General features: G+C 36.5%; 1 protein-coding gene across 4 annotated transcripts in view; it reads right to left on the bottom strand.

The window, feature by feature from the left end:
* Positions 1-4,518: 4,518 nt before the first annotated feature.
* LRCH2 (leucine rich repeats and calponin homology domain containing 2) overlaps positions 4,519-11,766 on the bottom strand; it is a 48,896-nt gene continuing 41,648 nt past the window's right edge. For all 4 annotated transcript variants that reach the window (XM_065077673.1, XM_021284991.2, XM_065077675.1 and 1 more), the window contains one exon: positions 4,519-11,520. In XM_065077673.1, the coding sequence (XP_064933745.1) occupies positions 11,401-11,520 (120 nt within the window). In that variant the 3' untranslated portion in view covers positions 4,519-11,400. The remainder of the gene's footprint in view (positions 11,521-11,766) is intronic.

The raw sequence follows: 11,766 nt of genomic DNA, 5'->3' as shown, positions 1-11,766 counted from the left end.
CTGCATGTTTTTACCAATTTGATATTGGGTCGATCTAGACATGAATTTGTTGCTGCTTAAAAACCAAAACCATACGAAAACAAACAACAAAAAACCCAGCAAAATAAATCTGAGCTAAAAAAAAATCCTAGATAAACTAAATTTAACCTTCTGTGCATAAGGTTTTCTTGCTTTATGTAAAAGTCCAACTGAGAAAAAACAGATGAGGAAAGCTTGCTTTCTTTATCTGTATCTGCAGGAACAGAACTGATAAGATCTGCTGGTTTTTATAGCTGCCTTCAAAGCACATTATGGCAACTCTGAGTTTGCTTTTAGTTAAAACAGAATTTCATGTTGTTTGTTGATACCTGAAAGGCTAAACAATTTAACTATATGAAATGAAATTCTCCCTCCATCTTGGGACACGTAAATACTGAAAGAATCAGGTACTTTTTCCTAACTACAACAAAGTTTGACATTACTGTTTACGCATCAAACAAATCTTAAATTTGCAATGAAAGAACTTTGAACAAAATGTTAACGCAAGTTATCGAAAACAGCACATCTCAAACGGAGTCTGCATGAAAATAATGGATCAAAATGCAAGCATGGGACTACTCACAGAGGGGCAGGAATATTGGGTAATAAATAATGCTTGATTCAGTGGGGGGGTGTCCAAGAATAATACTGCTATCTACGACCTCTCTTGTTTTGCAATCCTTCGTTAGCAAAGACAGGAGGAAGGAAACTGACAATTCCCCCATCATTTCACCAGAAACAATACAATCACAATTTAACTGATATTCCTGGGAAATAGAAGTTTATGTTGCTTGAGCCAAAAATCACAAAGTTATCACGGTTGGCAGAAGTATCTCTGACTTACTGGGGAAAGAACAGACTGAACTTATCAGTTCAGTACACAGTGGAATGTGCAAGCTCGATACATCCCGCAATGAGGAGTGGAGAATAGCTTCAACAAGCATTATCTGTGACTGAATTCAATACTACTTACCCATTTCTAAATGATTTCACTGAAGATTTTCAGAAATAACCCTCTCTTCTTTTGCTAGAGCTTCTTAGGGACTAGAGAACACAGGGAGTGTGGGATGATTTGTCTTATCAATTATTTTTTGGTAGTTCACGAACTTGAAGCTTACGCTCAGAAGCGTAGCGTTTGCTGTTGCTTTACTTTTCTTCTTCTGATTATAGGAGAACAGGAGATTCTGGAGATTGAAAACAAGTGGCTGAAATGAACAACTTCTGATCAACTCATGAATTCATACCTGTCTATCTGGAATGTCATATTCTTATTAACATAAATTAGCATTTACACTTAAGATATCAGTATTTCTTACTGAAGTTGCAGAAGGATTTTAAAAAACAGTAACCTTGGAGCAGAAAAATACCTGTAAATGCATTAAGAGAAAAAGCAACGAGCGTTTCTGAAATGCTGAAGAGCAGGAAATGCAGCTCTGACAGTTTTATTGAAGATAAAATAGCAATATGCCACTTAACGAAAAAACTTACCACTGGCACTGGGGCCACCTCCTGTGAAAGGATGAGAGGAAGGGAGAAGATGGTCCCTTGGAAGGTTCACACCTTAAACTCATTGTAGTAACGAGCTCCAAGACCTTTGACAACCGCCTTCAATAGACTTTCCTATATAGAGAGGAAAACAATGCCACGAGCAAGCAGGATGGAAAGATATCACAACAAAGATGCAAGAAGTGGTGGCCCCTGCAATCCCCGTGCTGATAGGAACTTTCACGGCTGTGTGCTAAGGTGGTAGCAACAATATACAGTCCCACAAGTGTATTCTTAGACACAAACTTAGTTTATCTTCCTCCTACAGACATAGTAGTAGAGGTGATTCTTTATCACAGACGTTGCAACAAAACCGGGTCTGTAAGCAGAGGTGCCACAGGATCAGCTAACACAGAACACATGGTTTTCGCTGGGTAAATAGCTGATCATTGCTCCAACTTGTGATTATTGATCTAGAGATCACATAGACACACTGTATCTCTATGTATATATGAAAAGCATCACCAGAATTATTTCATTCTGGTAATGAAATAATTATAATAAAGCCACAATGATAGTACTCCAAAGATAGATGTTTATTGAGTTGCTGAAAAATACAAGTGTTCCAGTAAGTTTGCCACATTTAAATGTTCGCTAAAAAGAACCTACAGAAGTTCCACATACAGCCTAGTTGTTCCACTTCCCCACTATCATGAAAACTATGTTAAGATGATACGATGTCAAACCTTTAACAACCACCTGTGAATTTCAGATAAGTCAACATTGTATTCTTCTTAGATTGCACTTACTAGTAGCTACGAGCTATCATGCTGAGTTATGCATCGTTCAGTTCTGAATGCAATGTGCTATAGCTGTGAAAATTAGATACTCGTATTATAATCTGCTCTTTGGCTACATAATCAGAATATTATTAGCATGAGATTTCCATTATTAATGAGGCCTAACTAATTAAAACCACAAATAATTATATCCACATTTTGCAAATAGGTTTAATCTGCTGAAGTCATTGCAACATTAATTCAAACTTTGTAAAAAAATATTCTTGGAAGGGTTCTAACAGCCATTGGAATGATATTTGTAGCCAGAGTACCCGATGAATGTGTTTCAACACAGAACCAGAAACAGGAGAATTCTGTCAAACCATGGATGAGGACTCTCTTTTTTTAAAACTCCCATAGTTTCCACAAACTGAGAGTATCAGAACCGCGATGCTAGCCTGGGGCACCGCAGTTCTATCCATCACTGGTGTAGACATATCTTAATCCGAGAGGAAAGTTAAAAGGTTACAGTTCTAACAATGAACCTTAAGCAATGCAAGATGTATGACTAGTCTGTCAGCAGGACACTGAGGGAGACTAGAAAAGCAAACACAGCATGAGAACATACATCGCAGGCATCTGACAGACTATGGAGGGAGATGCAGATTTCAAGCTTGAACAGAAAATAAAATAGATCTATTTCACAGTAATTCACCATCTTTGATTTAAGAAATAGATGCTGAATGAGCTCAGTGCGACACGTGAAACAGTTGCCAGAGTCAGCAAGGCGCACATGGACCTAAGAACTGCTGGCTGGAGGAAGCCCTGCAATAAAGATCTATAAAATATATTCAGTGCCATGAGTTCTCAAATTCACCTTTACCAAGGCAGGTGGTGTAAACCATCCATGTTTTGTTTATAGCTGGAGCCTGCACTTTACAAAACTTGTAACACCTCATGACTCGGCAAGAACGTCCATGTCTGAGCCACATTATCCACAGATGACACTCTAAAGAAACGTGTTTGTTTGTAGCACCCTTATCAAATGTACCAAGCTCTAACAAAAAGCTTCATGAATTTTACATTTCTCTCCATATATGTCATGTGGAAATGGCAGATTTTTTTTTTCTGCTTATGCCACTTTCCTTATTCAGCAGGGACCTGCCCTGTGAAGATGATCAGGGACAGGCGGGAATCTCCCAGTTCATGGAGTCCAGCCTGGAACAAAGGACGCTGCATGTGGTACCATTCCCCTTGCAGACCTGAAAGGCCTTTTCATAAGAAGAAAGTTTTCTTTGTAGATGGAAACTGAACAACAGACTCCCAGAACATTTCAACCACAAACCCTCATCCATAACTGCAAATAAAACCCAAAAAGTCTCAACCATTTTGATGCCTTTGTCAAGGGCTGGTGCTCCCTTTCTTTGTAATGCAGTTCCTCAATTACTGCTTTACAGTAATGTGTAGGAAACAAAGAGCAGTTGGGTGCGTGCAGGTGCAGAAAGTCACACAGGGAAAAATCTCTCAAAAGAGACTATTTACTTTCAATCTTCAGTTTTAATTATAAAATTGTCCACCTCTTGAAATAAATGGAAGGAAATTAAGGTAAAGTCAATTTCATCATATAGAATTCTATTTTAACCTAATTTGAATGACTTAACTATAGCTCGAAAACCTGGCAGTTCTGTTTCCCCAGTGCTGGATGTAGCAACCAGTGACTGCAAACCACCCAAAGGTGACCCGGGCCATTGCCAGACCCAACCTAGGGAATGGGGTGAAGCAGATCCACTCTCACAGCAGGACTTTCCTTACTGGATTGACCTTATTTTCAGCAAGATTCAAAAACCTATGTATGTTGTTCCAAATATATATGCTACAAGATATTGGGTGTTTTTCACGTGGTATAAGACAGGAAAGTGTGTGCATGTATAAAGACCCTGCTACAAGTGAAGGCATCTTTATCTTCACGTATTCTCACCACTGATGTCTCTGTTGGTCAAAATCCAAGTCCTAACAAACATACTTCATATGTAAAGGTATCCTATATTTCCCTGGAAGAAGAGCTAATATTTCTTTTATTTGTCACTATAAAACAACATGTTTCCTGATATGTAATGAGGCAGGTCACTTATCAAAATGGGAACACAGATGTTTGAAAGAACATACAACAAATTCTCATTCTTTACTACAAATATATAAAAACTGAAGTGAAATCAAATTGAATAACTTGACTACATTAAAGTTATGAAATAGTTTGTATTTTATACACAGAGTATGTACACTGTTTTTGGAAGTGTGGGTTTCATCCATGCAAATTTAATACAAAAAAACTATTTACAAAAAAATAACAGTAGGAACATTTTTCTAAAGAAACATATGTTGGAAGCTCCAGCAATAATGGAAGTCCTGAAAAAAGACTTAATACAGTATTGTACAAGTAGACAATCTTCAGAAGTGTGGAAGATGCACTTTACAAGAACATGAAATGCAAAATGAATTAAAATGCACTATCAAAGATGTTGCAAGTATATACACAATTTAAACATCTATTTTTAAATGATCACTCTCCAACTGTGCCTCAGAACTACTTCTGTCACATCCTGCACACATTTACACATTGATCATTTGGTTACATTCCATTTTCTGAGTTTTATAGTCACGAGTTACAAAATAAAATAACTGAATACCAACTGAATGATAACCATAGAGCAATCACAGTTTCCTTGTTCTACACGTTCCCTAGTAGCAAAAAGTATTCACATTATTCCCAACGTAATCCACCAAAACCCCCTTTTGCAACGTCTGTGTGTGTCCCTTCATGGGAATCCAAGCCTTACAGGATCTGCTGGTGTAAGAGACACCAGCAGTTGCAGCTGGGGATTCCCCCACTTGCACCAGTGCTTACTTAACACATCAACTCCGTAAACACAACCCTATGACCGTTTGCATGGCAAGAGCACCATCTTGCACATCCTCCAGAAATCAATTAATACTGAACAACGGGAGTTCCCATGCCAGGAACGGCACCATCAAATCCTAAACAAACCTGGCAATTCTAGAAAGATTTCACTGGTTCACTCGTATTTAAAAATGAAACAAAACGTGTCCTTGTGATTATTTCCCAATAAACGCTATTTCACAATTAGCCTTCATAAAACTATTGTGAAAAGAAGTGTCGCGTTTACCTTATTTCACACAATTTTGAAAAAAGTGGGGAAAACCTCATTAACTTTGTGTTGCAGCTCGGTTACAAAACTATTGAAGGAAATTCTTGTTTCACTGAAGTCATAAAATCACTTTGGTTGGAAAAGACATTTAAGATCGAGTCCAACTGTAAAGCTAACACTGCCAAAATGGACAGTTTCCCAAAACAATAACATTTGTTGTCAGTTTGAGCTATTATGCTTCTTCTTTAATATTTGCTAAGATACTAACATAGTCCTGGAAAGACCTTTTGGATTTGTTTAAGATTACGATTCTAAAATGGGTTTGAGAACAAATCAACCCAAAAAAAAAAACAACAAACAAAACCACATTAAAAAGTCTTCCTTGAAAATGTAGTAGGCTATAAAATGATGGATGTCATTCTTATAAGAACTTGTATTCCTTCCATAGATATTAAACAGGTACTTATAGCATTTTTGACTCCCAGCTTGTAAGACAAAAATAAGTCAAAACCAATAAGGGAACAAATACTGCATATAACCACAATTTTAACATGTTGTCAGAATTGTAATACGTGAAATACTTAAAGACATATAAAGCAAAGTGGCATTTTATTAAGAAACACAAGAACCAGAACGGGTCCTGCGCAGCAGCAAGCCTAAACTAAAATTCAGTTAATCACATATGTTCTATTTTAACAGTCAAGATAAGCAGAAATTTTCTTCACAGGAAGAACTTTTAACCTTCATATTTAATTTACTAAAATGATCTGCGCTGTAAATTTCCCGATTAAAGATACAGTTCACCTTTCCCTCCATTTGATTTACACATATCCCAGTGTAAATACATATAAAAGAAGAAATAGCATCCCTCCTTTGGCTCACTCACGTGAGAGGACAAGTGACACGCTAACCTGTTAAAAGCCCTAGTGCAACTTTCAATCAGTGAAGTTCTGTAGCTCCTAGAGCAATCTTCCTCTTCCATTCTTTGCCAATGGAGGTTAAATATTGGTAAATAACTACTTATCTATTACTCTCAAGTAAACTTATCACTTTCCTTAGCGTTTTTATTTAGATTGCAAATATCTATTCAGAAGAATTCTGCAGGCTGCGCAGAAGGAGGCAGCAGCATGGAGCAAGGGGGTGTTTCCTTCACGAGTTGCACCACACAGACCAGTGTCATCATCACAAAGCCAGAGGGCAATGCCAATAGCACCAGTTAGTGCCAATGGCACCAGGCTGTTGCCCCGCTCAGGGCTTGGAAAAGGCCAGGTTCACTGCACAATCAATGTCCACAGCAATGGGATAGAGCTACCCAAAATATACAGTCTTTGGGAAAACAAAGATGCCTAATTTCTTGTTATTGTAACCTCAACAGAAAACTCTATGTACTTAAGGACCCACCTTCCCCCACAGGAGTAGCTACAAAACATCTGTCTCTTTCTCTACTAAATCTAGAGGCTTTTCACTGGGAAGTGATTCAACATGAGATCAACTTGGAGCACCCTCTCCTTGGACAACTATACTCTGCCTTTCCCATTCCTGCTTTTACTTTTTTTTAAAAAAAAAAAAAATTCCAAAAAGTCACCTGTAAAGAGGAAATAGTTCAGCTGGTTTGTGTGTTGGGGTGATGTTTTGTTTATTTGCTTTTGTTTTTCAAGTAGAGGTCACTGTTTAATATGATGTACCTCTTGTGAAAAACACATACATCAGCCATCCTCAGTGAGGAAAGAGAGAAATTTGATTTACCACTACATTATCTATGTGCAGAAAGTGCTAAAAACTCCCACAAGTTGCTTTGAGTTGAATTATTGATGTGCTTAAGCTCTGCATTGGTATATAGACCGATTCAGAGACAAACCAACAGACTGCAGCTGTGTTAGACACAACAGGTACCTTTCATACAGGCTTTTAAAAACAAACAGAAGGAAGAAGTGCCAGACTTTCAACCTTCTCTCCAATACTGAGAAGACACATGGGAATTCATTTTTAGTGAAAACAGTTGCCTTTTCATTTTTTGTTTGAATTTGGCTACAGATTCTATCAATATCTAGAGAAGACTGCTGCTGAACAAAAAGATATCTGAAATAAAGTTTTTAGTGCAGTAAGTGATGCGAGTGCTCACCTGCAACTTTACTGAGGTGACATCCCTTCCCACAGTATGAAAGCTACGCTTCAAAGTCATTTTTTCCTACCATCTTAATTCTGTATATCAGAAGATTTGTATTAAACAAACGTGTAATATTTTACAGCTTTCTTTGACTTACCAGAGATCGCTATTTTTAGTCAAGAATTTGACACTAACGCTTTGTTAACATCAACCAAGTTTAAGCCACCTTTGCTATGGTCTCCACCTCAGGTGTTCCATGAATGAAAAGGTCAAATCTTTACTGAAGTCAAGAGCAAAACCTGCGTTGTCTTCAGTGAAGCTAGGATTTTACCCAGAAATGACTCATGTCACAGCTCTTTATTGTTTCAAAGGTATTCCTCCATATTTTACAATAGTTTTAGTTCTTGGCTCTCTTTTGAAGGCCTCCAAAGACATGGGTATAGAGTGTTTTCTGCATTCCCAGCAGTGCCCCAGCCAGCACACTGGATTAGCGTTATTATTGAACAGATGTGAAGTGTTTGTGAGATACTGTGGGGGAAAAGTCACCACACTTTAAAATAATTATTTTAATGCCACTGTTTTCAAGTTTCACAGTATCTGGGACATTCTTAAATTTATTAGGAAAACTTAACACAGTTTCCTAAACTTTTAATGTTGACTTCATGTCCAAAGTAAAAACTGAGTGACTACAACAGGAATGGGGCAGGTCTCTGTTTTTAAGCATCCTAACAGTTATGCCAAATATTAAGTAATGACATTACATCCACAAAATAGCAAATGGATATCTCAAACATTCTAAATGGTGGGAGCTGGGATCTGGAGTCACAGCAGTTCATCAATGCCACTGGAGTAATTTCTTAGAAAATAAAGAGGAAGGAGGAAAGTGGCACGCAGTAATGAGCAATGTCAACTCACTGCATTTGAGAACAAACAAAAATAACTGAGAAGATGCTGGGAATCAAATGGAAAGGGAGAAAGGGGATAGTAGGCAAATTCTTGTTCAGGGAAGACAGCAGCAATTCCCACAGGGTGCTTCAAATTAAAATGTTTTGCAGTTGCTCCTTAAAAAATAATCACAATGGGAACAGCCATTTTTTTTATTATGTGTAAAAGCAGCTAAAGAAAGATGAGAAACCATTAATCCAGACACAGTGGACCTTTCTCAGATTGCTCCTAAGGATGACTGAAGGCCTTAGTCTTTGCAATGCTAGAAAGGGAGCCTGGAAGAATCATGATTATCCTTCCCACTACCTTGACAAAGGCCGTAATAATGTCCAGTGAACAGCAAAGCAAGACTCTTTCTAGCAACTTTGTGGGGAAGAACTCCAGAGTACTAAAAAGTTATTTTAGTGGTTTTCAACTTCAGGGATACAGTTTATAATGAGTACATTAATTTCATATCCAGTTCTCAAGTTACTTAAGAAAAAAGCTACACTTAAAAATATCTGGTAAGCATCTGGCATGCTACATCATTGGAATTCTTTATGTTTACACTGTGATACAAGTTTATAGATTTAGTTATAGTAGGGAAAAAGTTAAAGTTCAGAAAACATATTCAAACATGATAATGAAATAGTGGTGTAGATCAGTTTAAGCCAGATAACCAGAAGTGACAATTTAAAGTCAGCAATTCTGTGGCTAATATACTGAAATAGAACTTCACTGTTGTCGTCAAATACTATAACGAGGAATTTCAAAACAATGACTTGGTTTTGAGTGGTTGCATTTTTCAAATGTAGCAGACAAAAGGCATTTTGCTTAATGAATTATATTACTTTTTCATTTTAGTCTTAGCATGACTTCTCAGATACTGCATTTAATGAAAAATAGAGACTGAAGTTGTTAAAATAAGTATTATGGGAATAATCTAAAAAACAATTAGAGATATTTGAAGTACCATATTTCAAAGGTCAAAGCAATCCAGTTTCCTTTAACAAGCACTTATGTAACCCAAGATTTATATCTAGGTCTCCGCAAATTAAGTTTTACAGCAGACTCTTTATGAGCTGTATTTTAAGAAAACACTACATAATTAACAGTGGTTTTTAACTATTACACATGAATCAGCTTGTTTCAATAGAACTAAAAATAATCTTTTGGAAAAAAACAAAAACCAAACTGTCATCAGAAAAAGGTTATTTTTGCTCTCAGCTATTGAATTTAACAACTATAGTAAATGAAGTAAGGAGTAAATAAAACCTTTCCCTCTTCTTTTATGAATTATATTACATGGGGTCTCAATCAATCGGAAAGAACAGAATCAATTCTTGTTACATGCTTGGCAAACATATTCCTCAATTGAAATTAAATTAGCCTGAAATAGAAAACCTGTGAGAGCACTTTTTTCAATTGAGTTACCTACTTATGAAGAACAAACTAATGCAAACAGATTTATTACTAAAATAATTAAATGGTGTGCAACTAGTTTGGAGAAGAGCTCAGCTGTGTATGGTTTCAGAATGTTCTCAAAACACAGAATTGGTGCTGAAGCAAACAAATACGAACTCAGAAGTTTCAAAAAACCCCAACAGTGAAAATCTTTCCTTTTTGACATTTATCCAGAAAAGGCTGACTCAGCACAGTGACATTTCTCCAAACTGATTTGTGTGCTCCGCCACACTTGTGGAAATTACACAACACATGCCGTAAACACTAAAAAGATAAACACTGATATTTCTTAACTAAGTCATGGATATACCTGTTATAAAAATGTAATGAAATCAGGAGCAATGTTACACAATATCCTAAAAGTCACAGCGTAAACCTGAGATTTTGGCAGTTTTATCAAAATGTCCTAAATTACTCTGTATGTATCACTAGTCCTCATGTCTTACTCTGTATATTTGTTTGTCCCAAAAAAAGAAAAGTAGACAGCTTTTTGTCCAACAATACATTAAACCAAAAGTGATTAGGTATATCAAATTAAATATCATAAATAAGAAGTATTTACAGTATTTTCTAGTTATTAGACAACAAAAGAACCAATTAAATTGTGCAAACTTAAAACACCCAACATCAAAAATGTGAAGTATTACTTAAATCTTCACATACCGATTTTACAAAAAACTATTAAAATATTTAAAAATTTCCATTTTATCTATTTTAAACAAAGAAATTTCAAAAATGTTTAAGACTATTAAGAGTTATCAATTACACAGGCACTTCACATGTAAACAATCTACAGTACAACTGAAAAAATATTTGGCACCAACCTAGAAGACTGGAAAAAAACTCGATAAAATGTGTCCTTTTCCCATTGTATATTGTTTTGTGTAACCACCATACACTAAATACTGGCAATGTTAGAAGTCTAAGTTACAATCAGGAGTGCAAAAAATCAAGAATGCAAATATTAAGCTTTCTGAGAGGGTGAAAGTGGATTACAAGTGATCAGTCGCTCGCATTTTACCATCATACCATAGTTATATTTTTGTCTTACCTTTAAATCAAATGACTTACTTGAAAGATTAAAGTGAGGGGGGCATGCCTTGTACTTGTAAAATAATTCAAGCAACATTTACAATGTAGGAAAATTAATCCAGCATTTAACTGTAACACTGAGATGTTAAATGGCAGCTTTTAAATTAACTGGAAAGAGAATCTGATGCTACCACCATCTATTTGTGCACCCAATTAAAAAAGAAAAAAGGAATAATTATGTTCTTTTAACTGTCAGCTGACTCCAAGGTTTTCACATACAACTCCAAAGTAAGGCTCTCTACAGCACTTGGACAGATACTAGTTTTTGATGGCTTGGATGTTCCCATGGAGGAAGCTGAACTGCCTCAGAGCAATGCAAATCAGCAGATGGAATCCTAAGTTGTCCAGCTTCCAAGATGTCACGTCACATGGAGGAAAGCTGAGATACTTTCAACGTCGGCAATTCAAGCAGTGCTTGAACCGTGAGGCCAACCTTCACCAGGCCCCGTTCTTCCAGAATGTGATGAGGCAAGCAAAGTCTCTCCTGCAAAACAAGGAGGTACATGTATTAAGTTTCATTCATTTTTCTTCAAAGTGGGTAACAAACACACTCACATACATCACTAAAAGGAACTTGGGTAGAAAATGCCTTTGACCTTAAATTTCACGTGCGGTTCTCTACAGGAACAGAATGGTCACAAACTAACTATATCTAAGATCTTCATAAAGTGTTAAACTATGATGACACCAGAAGATACATAAAAGACTGCTAATTTTATAAAGCCAAAGA

This window comes from Columba livia, chromosome 12 (genome assembly GCF_036013475.1).
Source record: "Columba livia isolate bColLiv1 breed racing homer chromosome 12, bColLiv1.pat.W.v2, whole genome shotgun sequence".
Classification (NCBI taxonomy): Eukaryota; Metazoa; Chordata; class Aves; order Columbiformes; family Columbidae; genus Columba; species Columba livia.
The sequence above is the reverse complement of the archived record's forward strand: the minus strand, read 5'-3'. Positions and strand labels throughout refer to the sequence as shown.